We start from the raw sequence: 20,944 nt of genomic DNA, 5'->3' as shown, positions 1-20,944 counted from the left end.
AACATGAACAGCATTAGGGAACCATAAGGCAACTTCAAAAGGCTAATATATGTAAAATTGGTGGCCCCAAAGGGAGAGAGAGAAGGATGGAAAAAAATATTTGAAGAAATAATCAATGAAAAAAATTTCCTAATTTGATGGAAACTATAAACTCACAAATCCAAGAAGCCAAATGAATCCCAAACACAAGACACATAAAACTACACTAAGGCACGTCATAAACTATTTAAAATCAGTGATAAAGAGAAAATATTAAAATCAACTAGAGACAAAAAGTCACCTGTGGGGAGAAACAAAGATAAGAATGGTGATAGCAGCTTTCTTTTTAGTGGCAATATATAAGATAGAAGAAAATGGACCAACATCTTTATAGTAGTATTCAAGAAACAACAAAACGTATCAGCATAGAATTCTATACCCAGCTTTCAGAAATGAAGACAAAATAAACACTATTCACAAATATAAAAGCTGAAAGAAATTACCACCAGATTTTTACTACAAGAAATCTTGAAGACATTGCTTTAACATGGAAAATGATATCCTTTGGATTTATCCAAAGGATAGAGCACTGGAAATGATAAATATGTAAGTAAATACAGAATACTCTTTTTCCTTATTTTGAAAACATTTTTTAAAGATAACTGACCATTGAAATAAAAAATAACAATGTGTTGTGGGGTTTATAACACGTAGAAGAAAACTGTATAATGATAGCACGAAGGCGGAGAGGGAGACACAGAAGTCTAATGTTGTCTGTAATCCCAGCACTTTGGGAGACCAAGGCAGGCAGATCACCTAAGGTCAGGAGTTCAAGACCAGCCTGGCCAACATAGTGAAATATCGTCTCTACTGAAAATACAAAAATTAGCCAGGTGTGGTGGTACACACCTGTAATCCCAGCTACTCGGGAGGCTGAGCTGGGAGAATCACTTGAACCCAGGAGGCACAGGTTGCAGTGAGCTGAGATGGCACAACTGCACTTCAGCCTGGGTGAATGAGCGAGACTCTGCCTCAAAAAAAAAAAAAAAAAAAAAAAGAAGTCTAAGGTTGTAAAGGCTCTTATATTTCAATGAAGTGATTTAACGTCACTTTAAGGCACATTCTGATAAATTAAACATATATCCTGTAAGTCCTAATGCAATCACTAAAAAAAATCAATGAATTTTATAAACCAATAATATACTAATAAGCCAACAAATGAGATAAAATTGAGTCATAAAAATACTCCATGACTCAAAAATAAGGAGAAAAGAGGAAATAAGAACAGGTGTGACAACTAGAAAAAGAACACTAAGATAATAAATTTAAACTCAACTATATCAATTTTTTTTTTGAGACAGAATCTCACTCTGTCACCAGGCTGGAGTGCAGTGGAGCGATCTCGGCTCACTGCAACCTCCACCTCCCGGGTTCAAGCGATTCTCCTGCCTCTGCCTCCCGAGTAGCTGGAACTACAGGCTCACAACACCATGCCCAGCTAATTTTTGTGTTTTTAGTAGAGACGGAGTTTCACCATATTGGCCAGGAGTTTCACCATATTGGCCAGGATGGTCTTGATCTCTTGACCTCGTGATCCGCCCACCTCGGCCTCCCAAAGTACTGGAATTACAGACTCAACAACTTTTATATGTGGTCTAAACACCCTAATCAAAAGGCAGAGATTGTCAGACTGAATTTTAAAAAGCAAGATTCAACTATATGCTGCCTACAAAGCCATTTTTTGGTTGTCTGTGCCCATCTTTGAAGACTGTAACAGCCCTAATGGGCTGTAGCTCTGGCTATTGCTTCTCTTCTCAGCCTCTGAAAAGCAATGGCCTCTGGTGACTACGGACTTTACCAAAGTGTAATGCAAGTCTCATTGTATTCTCTAGAATGGACATTAAAATGCCACATTTTATCCCTAGTTTCTGGATTCTTCAATTCTCAAAATGGCCAATCCATATTTTCAGGAAGCATTATAACTTAATCTGCTTACCAAATACCTGTCATGTATCAAATTGTGAATTACCCAAAATTGCAATTTGTGCCATGAATCTGATAATTTTCTCTCTCTTCCAACTAAAAGGTCCACATTATTAGTTCATTTATTCATTCAACAAACAGTTAACACTTAGAGCCCAGCCACTGTGCTAGATATGTCCTATACACAGGTATACATTGTTGAAACAAACTGGGATAGTTTCTATACCCATGAAACTTAAAATATGGTAAAAGAGATAGATTGTAAACAAATAAACATATAATTACATCTTGTGTTAAGAGCTGTAATGGAAACAAAAAGAAAATATCAGGAGGCAGATGTTAAGTAGATAATGTGGCTGAAGGACTTGACATTGAGGGATACCATTTAAGCTAAATCCTGGCTATGAACTAGTCACAAGAACAAAGAGAATAGTTCGGCCAAGCATAGGAACAGCATGTGTGAACACCTTGAAATGGGAAAGTTTGATCTATTTCAAGTGCTTGAAGGATCAGAAGAGTCACCTGAGATGAAGCTGGGGTGGTAAACTGGAGCCAGATCACACAGGACCACAGCAAGAAGTTTTAATTTTCCTCTAAGTACACTGGAAAATCACTGAAGCATACAAATAGGAGAAAAACATATGTGACTTAATTTACTTTATTTATTTATTTATTTTTTGAGACAGAATCTCTCTCTGTAGCCAGAGTGCAGTGGCGCGATCTCAGCTCACTGCAAGCTCAGCCTCCCAGGTTCGAGTGATTCTCCCGCCTCAGCCTCCTGAGTAGCTGACACTACAGGCATGCACCACCACGCCCAGCTAATTTTTTTGTATTTTTAGTGGAGACAGGGTTTCACCATGTTGGCCAGGGTGGTCTCCATCTCTTGACCTCGTGATCCTCCTGCCTTGGCCTCCCAAATTGCTGAGATTACCGGCGTGAGCCACCGCACCCGGCCTTAATTTACATTTTAAGACTTTCACAGGCAATTCTCTGGAAAATGGGTGACAGTGGGCTGGGAGTAGAAAGAGGGCAACAGGAATAATCTGGCAGTTTCTACAGATGCTGTGTGTGAGAGAGAAATCAAGGGTGATTCCAGCTGGGGGGAGGATACAAAGATCAGGAGGACAGGAGGAGTGACAAGTTTGGCAGTGGGAATCAGGAATTCAGTTTGAAAATCAGGTTACGTTTGAGAGATGTGTTTCCCTTGCTCAGGAGACCACATCAACAGAGAAGCTGAAGAACTGGACCTTGGAGCAGGATCTCTAAGCGCTCAGATCATAAACTAGGTCTACTGACTCAAGAATGCATATCCAGCGATATCTAGTACATCTCTAGTTCCAAATATGGCTTTTCCCTCTCTGTTGCTCTGCTCTCCTTTTCCTTAGGACTGCTCTGAATGAGAGCCTGACTGAGCTCCAGGTTGCCCACTCACAACCTACACTGCCTTGCACCACCTTAATAACATATGCAGCATGCAGCAATGCAGCTTGTAAAACAGAAACGATCAGAAGCCCTTTGCAAAACAAAGGCTGGATCTCATAGCCCATCCAGTTTGATTGCTTCCTTCCAAGCAACGGAATGACAGGTTTTGCAGGTCTAATTATTTGTCAGGTAATCAATCTAGTCTGCTATCATTGTTTAATCTCTATTCCTCACTAAACGCAAGCCTAATATTTCACCATTCTCTCCTCCGTGCAAAGGAAGCTGCTGCCAGCTTCTAACCCACACTACTGATCTTGCCCTTGATTGACATCAAGCAAAGGAGATATTTAAAGACAAGCTCAAGTATCTTCAATTTTACAGATCTAGAATTGTCACCATAAAGTTAGTGAGCTTAAAGTTTGTTGCCCCAAAAGGATAGAGGAACCTGCTGGCCATGACATGGCTCTCCTTTTGACACTAACATCACCAGACCTGGAGGGTACCTGGGACACCAGAGACAAGGATGGCTTCGAAGCCCAGGAGGGTGAGCTCATGTCCTGGAAGCAACAGCAAAATTGTGAGCACCACACTCTGAACAGAAGACAGAGTTGTCTTCCCATACACTGAGGACTCTTGGTAGAGCATCCCCTCTTGGGAGGCCAGTGACCCTAGACTCAAACATCGGAAAAATCTATCAAGCCACCAGCAGAACTGGTACAGCCCCAGGATACCAAAGGAGGAAAAAATACTTTGTTCAGGGACATTTCTTGCCTCTCACTAAAGATGCCCTGCTGGCTGTCAAGTTTACGACCTCAGAATCCCGGACCCCTTCTTAAAGTTACCCTTAGCTGTCCACTTGCCAGCCAGGCAGCCTGTCTATTCCTGTGAAATAAACAGCTTCAGGGCTTCTAATGGGCTTGGGACTATTAAAAAAATATAGAGAGAGACGAATAACCAAGTGGAAGAGGTTTTTATTTTTTAAAAGCCATTAAGGGAAAAAGATGCAAGCTGTATTTCAAATTTGTCTTTTTAATTTTTTAAAATGTATAATATTTAAGTTAAAAAGATTGCTCCAACAGTTGAAAAATATTTAAATAACAGTACTGCCACTCAATAAGACTGAAACAATACAGAACTGTGCTTTTCATAGTATACTTTAAGGGAGGCATGTTTGAAATTATATATGGAGTGTAATTACAATCATGAAAATCATATACAAAACAGCAATAATGGAAAAAAATGCTGTGAGGAAATGTGCCAAATTGTTAATAACTGACACTGTTGTTTGATGAGAAATAGCATCTTTTTCATTTTTCAATTGTTCAGTATCTACCCTTTTTCTAATAAATTTGCATTCCTATTATGAGACATGTTATTGTTTTACTTTTAGAACAAATTAGATATAAATTCTTCTGCTTGCCTACCCACACCCCTGTTAAAGGTGTAGATATCATTTAAATTTATATTTTAAAGTTACCATCAAGGAAAGGTTAATAATGCTACTATACCAAAATATTATTTCTGTGAATTATATTTAACCAAATCCAGGAGAACCAAACTTGTGGTCAGAACAGTAGGATCAACTTTTTTCCTGCTTTCTGAGATAATTGCAGACTCACATGCAGTTGTAAGAAATAATACAGGGATTCCATATACCCTTTCCCCATTTTACATCTTCTGCCACGCCAGTACAATACCACACCAGGAAATTGACTTTGATACAGTCTGTGACCTTACTCAGATTTCACCAGTTTTCATGCACTAGTGTATATTTAGTTCTGTGCAGTTTTATCTTGTGTGTAGACTTGTGGAACCACCACTATAGCCAAGATTCAGAACGGTTCCATCACTGCTACTACGCTTTTGAACTCACAGTCACTTCCCTCCCCTGCTCCCTAACTCCTGGCAATGGTCAACTTTTTGTCACTGAACAATGATCCATCCCCCATGTGGGATTCACTATGCCAGTATAGTGTTGGACACAATCAAATAAACAGCGTAGCCTAGTGTTTAGGAGTGCAGGCGGGAACCAGACTAACTGGGTTCAAATCTGAGGTGGCCATTGTCACTTTTGGAGAAGTATTAAACTCTTTATATTACAGTTTCTTCAATAAGATGGGGATAATCATATAATAGAACTTCATAGGATTGTTAGAATTCAATGAGTTGATACTTACAAAGCAAGAAGAAAGCACCCGGCATGAATAGATGCATGTTACCATCTAAGAACTCCCAATCCAGTGGAGAATACACAAAACGCTAATCAGTTCAGCCTGTGTGCAGTGATGTAATATAAATGTAAACTCAGTACAAGGGGAGGACCTAGGAGGGGGCAGTTAATTCTGGCTGTGGAAGGCTGAGCCAGGCTTCCCCAGAAAGGGAATATTTGGGTTGGGTTTTGGAGGATGAGTAGGACTTTGCCAGGAAAAAACAAACAAACAAACAAAAAAAGTTTCATGCTGATAAACAGCTTGATCAGTGACCCTGAGAAGGCATGGCCATTTCTAAGGGGTAAAAGCTTGGAACAAAAGCCTGGAAGAGTGGGGGAGACTGGGGGCTGTGGGGGAGTGGTGGTGGCCAAAGAGGAAGCCTGAGTGAAGGTTGGGGCCGGGTTTTGAAGGGTCCTTGAATGCCATGCTATAATTAGCAACAGCGATTGCAATCCTGGAGAAGACTAGAATAGATTAGAAAGAAGAAAGTGCCTCCAAAACTCAGGCACATCAGGAGAAGAGAATTAGAATGGATGTGAAAGTACATTCTAAATTACAAAACACCAGCAGTGGAGATTAATTGTAAACAATAGCAGCAGCAGCAGAATGTTTAAAACACAGTCACCATTCTCCTTAAACGCAGATTATCCTGAGTGTCTGGGGCAAGGGCATTAGAAGTTACAACGCTAATTCACGCCAGAACTTGTCCTCGCCCTGCCCGGCAGTTTCCACTCTAGCCAGGTGTTCTTAATTCCCTTCACAGGCAACCTGAAACCATCCTTTTCTGGGATTTCCAAAGGAAGCCCCTGGGCAGATACTTTGGCAGTTGCCAGTGTCTCTCCCAGTCTCTAGGACCATTCACTTTTTTCCTGTCATCGGTCCCCAGTATTTAGCCAATCATCCGGCCATTTGCCGGGGCTCTGGCAGTGCTGGTCCCTGAGCATGTGCCTGGCTCAGGCTTCCCTTCGCTCTCTCTGCTTTGGACAGGTCATCTCTTCCTGGTGGTTTTCCGGGGGCCCTGACCTCCCATACTTGCTGGGACTACGATCTCCCGGGCTAGGGCCTGTGCAGATTTCTGCCTGTCTTTCACAACTTATTCTTGCCTTTCTGGTCCTAGGTGTTCCAATGACCTGATGCTGCCTACACTGGGGTGTGGCCCATAGAACAAGAACACATTACCTTGTGGTTTTGCTTCAAAAAATGTTCTCAATCCGCCGCCTTCTTATGGTTATTTTTCTCATTATAGAGAGAGAGGGAGAAGGATCAAGAACACTTATTTCACTTAGTCTTCATAGACTGAAAAAAATTAACTACTTTTTTTTAGTATCAGACACCTTTCTTTTTGTTCTGGCATTCTCATATCTGTGAGAAAAAAAAAGATTTTGGAAGAAATGACTCTTGCTAAGGGCATGGTGGTAATGGTGTAAAGTCTGGTTCTGAAAACTAAGAAACCAAAAAAAAAAAAAAATTAAAAATTAAAAAAATACCTCCCTGTCCTCTAAACAAAGTTGAGTTAGTCTATGAACTAGTCAGCTGATCACAAAGATGAAATGCAACCAAACAGGACTTAGGAAGAAATAGCCCCAAGTTCCCCTAAAACAATACCTTGTTGTTGTCTATATAATTGAGCCGTCTCTTTGCTCTAGCCAGTAGTTTAACTTCCATAACAAACCTCCTTCACTTGAAGTGGATCCATGGAAGATATGACTTAACGGGATATATCAAAAACACACCTTCCCAACAAAACTCACCAGACATTTTCCCATGCAATGTACATCTTAGATAAAATTCACTTGCAGCCAGTAAAATTCTTCATGTAAATAAAACATCCAACTATATTACCTGTGGAAAAAAAACTCATTTCTATGTTTGGAAAAATGCCAGTTTTTTTTTTTTTTTTCTTTTTTGAGATGGAGTCTCACCTGTCACCTAGGCTGGAGTGCAGTAGCACGATCTCGGCTCACTCCAACCTCCACCTCCTGGGTTCCAGCAATTCTCCTGCCTCAGCCTCCCAAGTAGCTGGGATTACAGGCATGTGCCACCACGCCCAGCTAAATTTTGTATTTTTAGTAGAGACAGGGTTTCACCATGTTGGCCAGGCTGGTCTCAAACTCCTGACCTCAGGTGATCTGCCCACCAGGCCTCCCAACATGCTGGGATTACAGGCATGAGCCACTGTGCCCCGCTGGAAAAATGCCAATATTTTAAATTCTCTAAGTCCCTATGCCAATCTATTGTAGAGTTACACCCTGTATCTTTCACAGTTTGTGGAAGGGTGCCATACAGCCTATGGGCAATTTGGATCGTTGCTTTCTGACCTTCACCCTGGCAGAGGAGAACCAGCTAGAGAGAGAAAATACAACATAAACAATGGCAGAGAAGGATGACTTATTTTCAGTTTAATGTGACAGGATAATCAGTTAAGAAATTAATTGCACCCCACTTCTCACTGCAGCAGACACCTCAGTAAAGGACAAAAGGTCATTTCCTTTCCCCACATACGCCCCTACCATCCCTTGCCCCTACTCCTATCCCCAGGATAGTTTTAACTGACTTTGTTTTTGCAAAGTCTAAAAGTGTCTGAAACTCTGAAATGTACAAAAATTACCTGAGGGGCTTCAAATGGATGTTTCTGGGTACCTCCTTAGACCAGCCAATTAAGATTTCTGGAGATTGGAACCCCCATTTTAAACAAATTCCCTAAGAAATTCTGATCCTGGGGTTTTAAGAACATTCTTTGAGAAACATTAGGCCAAAAAAGACATACACACAACACCACTGAAATACCCGGGTGGGCAACACAGGGGAGCTGAGGATCCAGGGCAAAGACCCAGATCTCAGAGCTTGGCGTTCATCCTGACAGTCAGGGGTCACTGTCAGGTTTTAAGCGGGACTGTGATGTGGTAAACTCCACAGCTCATAGCCCACGTGTTGCCTTCTCCAAGAAGCTTCCATCCTAGTCCAGAAGGGGTTCCTGCTCCTCCGTGCTCCATAGTAGCCTTTCATACTTTTAACTCACCACTGACCACACTATCCTGACACGATCATTTGATGACCTCCCCTCCACCAGTAAGCTTCTGTGAGCAAGGACGTGCCTGGGTTCCATTTACCATGTCACCACCAAATGGTCCTGATTTTTCACCATCAAATGATCCTGGAAGCAACATCAGTGCCCCACAACTCTTTGCTCACTTGTCCTGGAACGCTTCATTTCTAGCAGAGAAACTGGGCCCCATCTATCTGAACGCCTCATAAAACAGAGGCTATCCGCCTTATGGAAGGCATCAGAATGAAACAGCAGATGCCTGAAGTCTTGATCATATTCGAAGTTAATTAGTTTACATTTTTGTGTTTCAGGAAGAACTAAAGCTCTCACAATCCTCCAGTCCACATGTGTAGGCCAAGCCCCTCAAGGCAATTAAAGGAATAGGAAAATGTACCCACAGCTGATTTCAGCATGAAAGCACGTGGTGTCCAGAGTCTTTTAAATCCTTAAAGCAAAACACCTGGATTCTGTTCCAGGCTGCCCCGCTCCCCACCCAGCTCCAAGCACCTGTTTCTATCTGACCAGCCCTCTGACTTTCTACCCCTCCCCGCTCAGGAGAAGAGGCAAGAATTTTTAAATTCTGATTTTGCTTGTATAAAGATAGTAAGAAACATTCCGTGAACCAGGAATCATAAGGCAGCACCCCTGTGAGATCTCCCCTAAGAAAGTCCCTTCCATTTTCAGAGAATAAAACCGAAACACCAAATGGATGGAAACAGTAACCACACCGTCCCTGGCAGGGCCGTCCCTGGCTGTACCTGAATTTCCTGTGTGGACTGTACCCGATCTACGGAGTCTGTGGCTCTTTCAGCTCCTTCTTCATCATCTGGTGCAGCCTTTGTGCGCTGGAGACCCTCAAATCAGTAGGGAAGCCGAACGCGGTGGCTCACGCCTGTAATTCCAGCACTTTGGGAAGCCGAGGCGGGCAGATAACGAAGTCAGGAGTTCTAGCCAGCCTAGCCAACGTGGTGAAACCCCGTCTCTACTAAAAATACAAAAAATTAGCCGGGTGTGGTGGCGGGCGCCTGTAGTCCCAGCTACTCGGGAGGCTGAGGCAGGAGAATGGCGTGAACCCGGCAAGTGGAGCTTGCAGTGAGCCGAGATTGCGCCACTGCACTCCAGCCCGGGCGACAGAGCGAGACTCTGTCTCAAAAACAAAAACAAACAAAATCAGGAAGGGGACTTTGAAGGTCCTTAATACTGAGGCTTGGAGAGGCCCTAGCATGGGAGTTGGGCAACCCAGCGCTTCCCCTTTGAGGAGTGGCTCTAGAAATCTCCTTCCACAGTCCACAGGGAAGGGCTTTAGCCACGATCCAGGACTGAGTCCTCCACAGGGAGTGGGTGAGCACCACGGCTGGGCCCAGCCCCCCGAAGACCACCGGGTAGCCTCGCTCCCGCCCCCCACCCCAGCCTCGCCCTCCAGCCCCGCCACGGGAGGGGCCGCCTGGAGGAGACTCGCACCTGGGCCTGGGCTCCTGGCAGCGGGGAGCGGAGCAGGCGGCGCCCAGGCCCGGGTCCTCCCCGCCCTCGCAGCTGCCCCAGCCGAGCCTCCCGGGCAGGCCTCGCCCTGGGGGTGGGGGTGGGGGTGGGGGTGAGGGGGCGCAGCCTCGGGCTACGGCTCCCCCGGCCTGGCCCGTGCGGGCTGCACACCTGCCAGCCCGGCGAGGCTTCATTAGGCCGCGCCTGTGCATCACGGGCCGGCCGCGGCGGCGGGAGTCTAGGCCATGGAACCCACAGAGGATCTCTGCCAGGGACCGCTGGGTGAGTGTGGAGACCCCGTCATACGAGGGGGTCAGGCTTTGGGGGTTCGGGGAGGCCTGTGATCACCAGGTCAGCGTTAGCCGACCTAAGAGCTTCAGTGGGCCGGGTGGAGTCCTGTGGGGTAGGGTGGGAGGCCGACCTCTCCGCGCCCTGTGCTTTGGGATTGCAACCCCCTCGCCTCCAGTCTCCCAGCGCGCATGGGAGAGAACCCTGGGAGCCCCAGGACCCTTCTAGTCTTAGGTCTGACACCCGTCCCCTTCTTACTAGGGCACATCAATCCCATAGGACACGTGCTTAGGGAGCACCCACAGTGCTGAGTACCAGGCTTTTTGCTACAGTACAAACTCTCCTAAAATGCTATAAAACAAATTTGTCCCTGCTTCCCCATACCACCAGCCAGCTTTGTCCCTTCACTTCATAGAGGCCTGCTCACCCTTTTCACCAGTCCAGACCCTCTCATGCAAGTCGGGTCCAGCCTGTGTCCTAGGAAAGGACTTGGAACAGCACCCTTGACCATGACCTTTTTCCTTGACACTCTGTTACAAAGTCATTCCCAGGGCCAGGTGTAGTGGCTCACGTCTGTAATCCCAGCACTTTGGGAGGGCGAGGCTGGTGGACTACCTGAGGTCAGGAGTTGGAGACCAGCCTGGCCAACATGGCAAAACCCCATCTCTGCTAAAAATAGAAAAATTAGCTGGGTGTGGTGGCACACACCTGTAATCCCAGCTACTTGGGAGGCAGAGGCACAAGAATCGCTTGAACCCAGGGGGCCGAGGTTGCAGTGAGCCAGAATTGCACCACTGCACTCCAGCCTGGGCGACAGAGCGAGACTCTATCTCAAAAAAAAAAAAAAAAAAAAAAAAAAAAAAAGTTATTCCTTAAGACCTATCTCATGCAATTTTCATTAAACTAACAATAGCTCTTAGTCGTTACTTAGCATTCATTACAAATGTTCCAATTTAGTTGGAAATGATAAAGCAGCTCCCTGAGCTGAGGGTTCTTGGAGTTATGAGTCAGTTGGGAGGTAAAAGTGGGGGGACCATTTGATGGCCCCAGGAAGGACTCCATGTGGTAATTAAGTACACAGAGTACGTGCTCAGGGTGCTGTGTGATCTTGGACATATTACTCTGCTGTCTCATCCTCATTTCTTCATCTGTTAGAAGGGAATATTAGCAGTGCCGTTCTTGCAGAGATTAAATATGCACTGTGCTAATCTTTGAAAGGTGCTTAGCGCCATGCCTGGAACATGGTAAGCTCCCAATGCATCAGTCAGCTCACAGAAAGGAAGGCAAGCTTTAGGGATGAGTGGTAGGGTTTTTAGTTCTAGCTGGGTCCCAGTTTCCTTACTTGAAAGAGAGGTTGACCAGAGAGTGAGATTCTGCTTTGCAGGGAGGGGGAGGAAGTGGATGTGCTGGATGGTAGGTGGAGGGGGAGTGCAGGCGGGGTGGGGGGCATGTATGGAGCTGAGGAGAGTTGGCAGAGACAGAGTTCCATGGTTCTCCCTGTTATCTCTTTTGATGCTCTTGCCTCAGCTGCTGGAGACAATTGAATCCTGCCTTGTCCCTTCTCCAAGCAATAATGCCTGTTGTGCAGCAGAAACAGCATCCCGCCTTGGGAGAAGCAGAATCTCTGTCAATCTGTTTCTCTTTGTCTTCCTGGTCCATCCCCAGCCCCAACATGATCCCTTAGAGATACCTGAACAGTCCCTCAAACTCATACCCCTGGTGTCTGGGAAAAAGGGAACTCACAGGGAGTGAGTAACCCCAAATTAGGAGATACCATGAGCTAAGGCCATCTCAGAATTGCATAAATTTGTCTACATTTTTCAAAGAAGTTGGGTTATCTGACTTAATCCTCACAATAGTCAAGCTAGGAAGGTAAGTGTGGAATTATTACCCCATTTCATAGGTAGACAAATTAAAGCTTAAGATCAAACTGTTTGCAAAACAGGAAGCGGCACTTCCTCTTGGTCCAGTTCTTCCTTCTCCCTGGTGCTAAGGTCACTGGATGTTGGCTCCCCACAGGCCCGGAAGCTGGAGAGAAGCCCCTGGCTGCAGGACCCGGGAAGGAGGAACTGCCCCGGGGCTCAGCCCCTCATGCTCAGGACACTCAGAGTGAGGAACTGCCACCCTCCTGCACCATCTCAGGAGAGAAGAAGCCGCCAGCAGTCTCTGGAGAAGCCATCGGGGCTGATGCTGGGAGACTGTGCCCGCCTCCTCGCTCCAGGGCTCCCCACAAAGACAGAACTCTAGCCCGCTCCAGGCCCCAGGCACAGGGGGAAGATTGTTCCCTCCCAGTGGGAGAGGTGAAGACAGGAAAGAGGTCCTATTCTCCAGCCCCCGGGAAGCAGAAAAAGCCTAATGCCACAGGTCTGGCCCCAACATCATCTCCTGGTGCCCCTAACTCAGCTCGTGCCACACACAACCCAGTGCCCTGTGGGTCAGGCCGGGGGCCCTGCCACCTGGCCAACCTCCTCAGTACATTGGCGCAGAGCAACCAAAACAGAGACCACAAGCAGGGGCCCCCGGAAGTGACCTGCCAAATTAGGAAAAAGACACGAACTCTATACCGCTCAGGTAAGTCCCTAAAGAGAGGAAACTGAAGAGATCTGAGGTCATCCTGGGGAAAGGTGGGGCTGTGTGAAGAATCTACCCCCAGGAGACCCAAGGGATGGGGTTAGTTTGTATGTCACTTCATCCCGGATTCTCTCTTGGGCCGTGGTAGTGCCACTATCTCTGACCCTCAGAGGGAAGGTTGGGTTATCACATCAGAAAATGAGGTTGGAGCCGGGCACAGTGGCTCATGCCTGTAATCCCAGCACTTTGGGAGGCCGAGGCAGGTGGATTACCTGAAGTCAGGAGTTTGAAACCAGCCTGGCCATCATGGTGAAACCCCACCTCTACTAAAAATACAAACATTAGCCAGACATGGTGGCCTGTGCCTGTAATCCCAGCTATTCGGTAGGTTGAAGCAGGGGAATTGCTTGAACCCAGGGGGCGGAGGTCGCAATGAGCTGAGATTGCGCCACTGCACTCCAGCCTGGGTGACAGAGTGAGACTCCGTCTAAAAAAAAAAAAAGAAAATGATGTTGGGACCAGGGTAGAAGAGTAAGGAAAGTAAACATACAGCTCTCTGCTGTAGCACCTAAAAGCGAGAAGGCCCAGCCCAATAGGAAAAAGGCTTTGGGAAAGTGTTGGGTTAGGGGCAGTGGCCCCATCTGTTGGAGATACTTGGTGAGCATCTTTCTCTTCACCTGCCTGTCACTGGCATTTGTCCTCCTCACACAAGTTTCTTCTTCTTTCAGATCAGCTGGAGGAGCTAGAGAAGATATTCCAAGAAGACCACTATCCTGACAGTGATAAACGCCGGGAGATTGCCCAGACGGTGGGGGTGACCCCTCAGCGCATCATGGTAAAGGGGGCCTGCTCACTGGTGGCAGGGTGGGGTGGTGGAGGGCCCACCATTGAAAGTCTCGAATTGCAGAGTGAGTGGTCAGCGGCAGCCTGGGTAGGAGCTGAATTGAGGCCTCAGACATGGCTGTGTCCCTGACTGTTTCCAGAGTGCCACAGCCTGAGAGCATTAGGAGAGGAAGGCACTGCAGAGACTTTTGATAAAACCAGCCTGACAGAGGCCTCAGAAGCAGAGTGCTGGAGTGACCTTCCAAGGTCCTGTAGCTCCTTGTGCAACAGCCAGGACCTAAGCCTCAGTCTCTGCCCCCCTTCTCCAGTTCTTCAAGCACCTTTCCCCCCATAGGTGTGGTTCCAGAATCGCCGGGCCAAGTGGCGAAAAATGGAGAAACTGAATGGGAAAGAAAGCAAGGACAATCCTGCAGACCCTGGCCCTGCCAGCAGTCAGTGCAGGTCAGAATTCCTCCTCTTTCTGTATCATCCCTGTGGGTAGAAATAGCGTCCGAACTGGGATCCTGAGGGTCTAGAAGGAGAGCACTGGAAGGCTAGGCATGAGTCCTGGGGTTGCCAGCTAAGGTTTAGGGAGATTTTGGCTGCCATGGGATTGGGATGTTGCCAATGCCCTGTAGGAGGCAGAGTTTGGGAATTGGTGTCTCTCCTGGCAATGAGGCGCCTGTGCAAATCCAGAGACCACCAAAGCTACAGTCTTCATTCTTCCTGCCTCCAGCTCTGCAGCTGAGCTCCTACCTGCTGTGCCCATGGAGCCAAAGCCTGACCCTTTCCCTCAGGAGTCCCCTCTGGATACCTTTCCAGGTGAGCTCCCACAAGGTGAGCTGGGGGAAAATGGTAACTAAAGATAGTGAAGACAGGCCTTGTTTGATAGAGGTGGGAGTGACTGGAGTCCTCCAGTGTTTCGGCCAGCAGGGCCTATTCAGGCGGACCTGGGCATGGCTTGTGTCTACCATTCAGCAATGCCAAACCCGCCTCCCATTTCCTTACCCTTATAGCCCCTCTTTGCCTTCTGTTCCTAGAGCCCCCCATGCTGCTGACTTCTGACCAGACTTTGGCCCCCACCCAACCCAGTGAGGGTGCTCAGAGGGTGGTGACCCCCCCACTCTTCAGCCCCCCACCTGTGCGAAGGGCTGACCTTCCTTTCCCCCTTGGCCCTGTCCACACCCCCCAACTGATGCCACTGCTGATGGATGTTGATGGCAGTGACAGCAGCCACAAGGATGGCCCCTGTGGGTCCTGGGGGACAAGGTAAGGAACCTGCGGGGGTAGGTCACTCAAGTTATCTGGGCCGGGGGTAGGGGAGTGCAGATGGAGAGAAGATAGACACAGAGAGGAGAGGGTTAACTGAGAGGAGCACAGAGTAGTACAAGAGATGGAGATGAAAGGGATAAGGGGATCTGGGGAATGACCTGGGGGATCACAGCAATAAAGCAGAAACAAGGGCAAGATGCTAGCAGCAGGAGCGGGGAGAAGAGGCAGCTGCAGCAGCCTTGCAAGGCCGGGGTTTCCATGGAGATGGGAAGGAGGTGAGAGGAAGGGACTCAGCTACTATGGTAGGAACGGGGAGCTCCCCCACCCCTGCACCTCACCAGCTGTTCCTCTATCCTTGCAGCATCACCCTGCCACCCCCCTGTTCATATTTGGAGGAGTTGGAGCCCCAGGATTACCAACAGAGCAACCAGCCAGGACCCTTCCAGTTCTCCCAGGCTCCACAGCCCCCACTTTTCCAGTCCCCTCAGCCCAAGTTTCCCTACCTCCCCACTTTCCCCTTCTCCATGCCCAGTTCACTGACGCTTCTACCATCCGAAGACTCTCTGTTTACGTTTCCCTGTGGCCCCAGCGGGGGCACATCACAGGGCTATTGCCCAGGTGCCTCCTCAGGGCAGATCCTGATGCAGCCACCTGCTGGGAATATGGGTGAGTTGAGGCTGGGAGAGAAGGTCCCCTTGAGATTGAGGAAGGTGGGAGGGGACAAAGAGCAACGTTATCTGGAGGGTAGACTGAGGCAGGTCATTGGTGGTGAATGAATCCTTCTGTTTGCCCCTAGTTCTCTTTATTAAGCTCTTCTCCCTCGAATTCTGCAGAGGCTGCAGAGCACAGTGAGTTAGCAGAGAACTCTGGAGTTTGGCATTAGGAAAACAGGTTTGAAGTCCAGCTCAGCCAGTTACTAGCTCTCCTGAGTCTCAGTTTCTGGGACTCTGAAATGGGACTCACAGTTCTATGTCAGGGAGGGATTTGGTGAGGATTAGAAACAATAGGAGTGAAAATACTTGGCATAGAGTAGATGGCAGCTAATATTCTGCTGGGCCACTTGGACCTCTGAAATCCTAGAAACATCCATCATATTAAAACTAGATTCTAGCAGAAGGGGAGGAAAGATCAGTTGGTTCCTGGTCTCCTTGTTGTGTGTATGAAACAGCATTGGCCTGATCCATGATTCACTTTGTGTCAATGTTACTAAACCACAGGACCTCGAGTGCTGGAGCCTCTGTGGTCCTAAGGACAGAGCCCAGGGCTAGAGTTTGACCCAGACTTGCACTGAGGTCCTAAGCTGCGTCTATGTGTGTTGGGGCACGGGGGGATCTGTTGTAGAACACAGTTAATGATAGTTGATACTCTCGGTCCTGTCTGGTAATTCCTACACCCTCTGACCCCACAGGTACAGCCTCCTGGAGTGACCCCTGTTTGCCAGAGCTGCCCTTCCCTGGTCCGTTCTGCCCGCAAGCTCTGGGGCATCCCCCAGGAGGGGATGGCTACTTTCCTGATCTATTTCCAACTCCCTGCCCCCAGGCTCTGGGCAGGCAGCCTTCGTCAGCTCTCTCCTGGCTGCCTGAAGAGGCCAGACCAGGGACTGGGCCTTTACTCAGCAAGGCAAAAGAGGAACCGCCAGCTGCTTCCCTGGATCAGCCCCCAGCACTGGAGGAGGCTAGAGGGGATGACAAGAATAGCCATGTCCCCTAGTTGGGGGGTCAAAGAGTGAAAAGAGGCTGCTTGGTGGGATAGGATTGGGCCCACTGAGAGGACAGGGGTTGGGGGTTTGGGAAAGAGTGTGGACTCTGTAGACTGAGGGGAGAGTCAGACGTTTCCCCTGTGTAGGCTCATCTTGTTGATATGAGAAGGAAGAAAGAGGGCTGGCCCTTCCCTTTTCTTCACACTCTGTGTGGGGGTCCTGAAGGAAGCAGGTGGCCTGTGTTACTTCTGAATGTTGTATCAGGTGTTTTTGTTTGTTTCCTATCCTTGCTTGACAAATGAGCTGGAGTGTCCACCGTAAGCAGTAAACTAGTCCGTCTTGGGGTTTTCTCTGTGGTTATGTGTCTCAATTATGTGTCTCCGCACTCACACTAATGAAGAGCTCCATTTTCGTCCTTTTATTCCACTTGGCTGAGCAGTTATTGGATGCCACTCTCAGGTGGGCACCACTGGGCATGACCACATGGAGGGCCTCTTCCCTGGGCTCATCTCTCCCACTAAAGAAGGAACTGGGCACCTTGGGCTTTTCCTTCGGTCCTGACATTTAACCATATTCCATTCCCAAACCCATGACTGACCCTGAGCAAATCTGAGTCTGGGCCTTTCTCTGGAAGTTGGGCCCCATAGGGACAGGATCACAAGAGAAGCCTGAGAATATCTGAAGTCACTTCTCTAGTATTGTGAACTATGAGTTATTTTCCCACAGCTCTTTTTTTTGTGTATGGGGGGCGGGGCTGGGGAGCACTCCAAGGATAGCAAGTAGACTGTTCTCTCCTGCACAGGAGGATGTGACAGCATCCCCAGACTATAATGGCCCAGACCTCACTGGGCCAGGATGAAGGGTCCAGAATGTTTTCTGTCTCTCCCACCCTAGCTTGCAGAGGCACCAACAGACACTTTGCTAAGCACCTTGAGAGATCACCCCCTAAAATGATCACCAACCATTTCATGCTTAACTCTCACCCATAGACTGCAATTTTACCTCCTCCATTTGTTTATGGTTACCGTTTGAGGTTGGGTGCTAATCTCGGGAGGTTTGGTTATAGGTTGAGATGTGGGAAGAGGAGGGAACAAGAGAGAACTTAACCGAAGATGGAGAATGCTCCCTAGATGTCTGCACAAGGGGTCAGGAGCTCAGGAAAGAATGGACACTGAATGAGGATGTACCACCCTCCTGTTCATTGCACAGAGTGATTCTGCATCCACATTGAACTTGAATAGCTTCCTTCTGTCCTCTGGTGGTGAGCCAAATTAGGCAAATGACAAATTAGGCAATGAAGGAAGAAACATCAATTAGACCCTATTGGTTCTATGCTTGAGATCCTGCTTTAGTATGTTAAGGGCTAAAGGGAGCATGAGAAGGAGGGTAAACAACCAATTTGTATAAAAAGAGAAGTGGGTGGTGCCTGGGAGATGGGAGAGATGGGACTGAAAAGGACCAGAAAGATGAATGAAGGGTGAAGACAGTAGTATAAGAAGTAGCAAAACATTGACTGGGTGATGAAAGAGAAAGATAACCACAGAAGAAAATCTATCGTAAAATACATTTAAACAGAAAAGGTAAGGCACAGATCTGGAGATTGGAGGAAAGGGACCTGAGGGGTCTAAAGTAGGAAAGAACAGGTCAGGAAGGGAACAAAGGAAAGAGGCTAGGGGGTGGGAGAGACAGGAGATGACACGTGAATCAGGAAGTGGAATGGAAAAAGAGCAGAGAAAGGCTGGGCGTGGTGGCTCATGCCTGTAATCCCAGCACTTTGGGAGGCCGAGGTGGGCGGATCATGAGGTCAGGAGATTGAGACCATCCTGGCTAACACGGTGAAACCCCGTCTCTACTAAAAATACAAAAAAAAAAAAAAAAAAAAAAAAAATTAGCCAGGTGTTGTGGCAGGTGCCTTTAGTCCCAGCTACTCAGGAGGCTGAGGCAGGAGAATGGGGTGAACCTGGGAGGTGGAGCTTGGCTTGCAGTGAGCTGAGATCGCACCACTGCACTTCAGCCTGGGAGACAGAGTGAGACTCCACCTCAAAAAAAAAAACAAAAAAAAGCTGAAGGGACAGGAAGATGAATATGAAAAGGGGGAAAGTCAGTAAATAGTTACAAAGATCAATGTCCTCCTAACAGATAAAGAAGAGGAGTGTTTAGGGATTAGAGAGGTGTGATTAAAACAATAGATAAGTGCAAGCCAATGAGAAAATGTCTCTGAAAGGATGCGGAAATCCACCAGAGGGGCAGAAGTCAGGAGAAAACCAGAAGGTCAACTTGGCTGGTATGTGATGGAGATTGTAATAGCCAGGTTTCAGTACCCTTAATTTAGGGACTAGGATATGTATCTGTTAAATTATGAAATGTTTTATGATGCATAACAACTGAGTTTTTAAAAGTATATATTTACATATCTCTTTTTATTTTCACATTCTGTCTCATGAGGCTCATGAAATGAACAGCCTAAAGACAGACATAGGGCAAAATAGATGGAAGACTGTAACTGCTCTTTCTATTAATCACCAGAGCATTCTGTTGCTTTCAAAGCCCTACATGGTGGCTGGATATTTTCTCCTCCAGATCTTAATTGGTTCGTGCTCCCACTATTCGATGATTAGCAGCACCTCTGTATGGAGCAAATACAGCATCTAACACCAAGAATCGAAGGGAAATCAACTTCGACATCTGTCCTTACATGCAACTCTTAGATAAAAAGTGTTGATTTAATAGCATACTAAAAATAAAATGAGTTAATTGAGAATTAAAAACAAACACTAAACAAAGAGAAAATGGTGAAAACTTCTTAGAAGCATGGAAACTTAGGGGTGAAAGAAAAAAATCCAAGCTCCTGACTTGCAGGAATCTCTTCTACCCACCATTGATGGGGCATCATTCAGTATTGTTTTCCCAGTGGAGGGCCCGGGGCTTGGGGCTAACTCCCTTTCACAAGAACCTGCAGAATTTTTGAACAGCTTTATTATAAAATTCTTCTACTAGAAATAAACCAATATCTTGTTTGATTGATCTGGGTTTTGTTTTCCAAGCACTACAAAAAATAAATCACAAATCTAAGGACTGTATATCGTTCCTATTATAAAAGCTTTGCCTTCTACAGGCGATGGTGGGAGCTCTGTGCTAGCCCTTATGGGGCTCGGGCTCCAGGCTCTTTGCCACCCTGTATGCCTCTTTTCAAATAAATGTGTTTGCCCATGTTCCTTTTAGGAGTGGTGTCAGAAATGAAGCCTACTTTGAATGTGGTCTGGTCAACACTTTGGTACAGCTGTCATCTCCACTAAATAGGATACCCTACAAATGGTGTCTCTATTAAAAACACATTAGCATTTTTGTGCAGCTGGTTCATATTCTTGGTCCAAAACTATGACCTCTAAGTCATTTAAATAGAAGCTGTTTTAAAGGCAGTTCACCCTCCTCATTTTGCACTTGGAGAATTAACATTTCTAATCTAAACATACAGAGATTTATATGGCCTGTTCAGTTTCATTTTGTTAATTTTAGCCCAATATTGAGCTTAAGATGCTCTGGAGTTCTTACATAATATTAGCCATTTTTTTTGCAGTTTTGTTCTGCCTGCAGGTCTGATCAATATGTTTTACACATTTTATAATCAAATCATTAATAAATTAGTAAACAGAATATAGGTCAGCACAGGACATTTTGGTACTCCTCTTTGAAAATACTCCATTAATGGGTACTTTTTTTTATATAGAGGGTTAAACTAGCTACAAATCTTCCTTAACTGTATTATCATCCCATACCATCCTTTACTATCTCCCTTAAGGATTTAGGAATAAAACTCCTGTATGATTCAATAAAATCAAAAACATATTCTCTGTATAGCACTCTGATAATATAACATTCTTGTAAACGTAAATATATAACAAATGAGACAGATTAGTTTGGAACACCTGTTGTCTTTTCTGGCTATTTTTTACCTAAGTGTTCATAAGCCATTTTCAAAAATCTCATAGAATTCCTTAAGATTTTACGTTAAATTTATTTTCCTTTAGTTTCAACAAATCATGTCATTGGAAATTAGGATATTTGCCTCTAGTAAGTCTTGGAAACCCTCTCTTGTCCTGTACTAGAAAACACATAGGATGATTTAAAAGTTATAAGGCTCCAATTTGGGTTTTTAAGTCCATCTTATTATTA

The 20,944-nt window shown here is 46.3% G+C and overlaps 1 protein-coding gene across 1 annotated transcript; it reads left to right on the top strand.

Moving 5' to 3' along the window:
• Window positions 1-3,843: 3,843 nt before the first annotated feature.
• On the top strand, window positions 3,844-17,098 carry NOBOX (NOBOX oogenesis homeobox). The gene is given in 11 exon segments (XM_002818618.4): window positions 3,844-3,928; window positions 9,381-9,408; window positions 9,410-9,503; window positions 12,073-12,142; window positions 12,415-12,978; window positions 13,707-13,909; window positions 14,156-14,262; window positions 14,537-14,622; window positions 14,841-15,069; window positions 15,434-15,738; window positions 16,481-17,098. Coding segments are annotated over 11 exon segments (2,073 nt in total). The 3' UTR covers window positions 16,783-17,098.
• Window positions 17,099-20,944: the final 3,846 nt, after the last annotated feature.

Source organism: Pongo abelii, chromosome 6 (genome assembly GCF_028885655.2).
Source record: "Pongo abelii isolate AG06213 chromosome 6, NHGRI_mPonAbe1-v2.0_pri, whole genome shotgun sequence".
Lineage (NCBI taxonomy): Eukaryota > Metazoa > Chordata > Mammalia > Primates > Hominidae > Pongo > Pongo abelii.
Note: the sequence above shows the minus strand (reverse complement) of the source record. Positions and strands in the feature narration are given on the sequence as shown.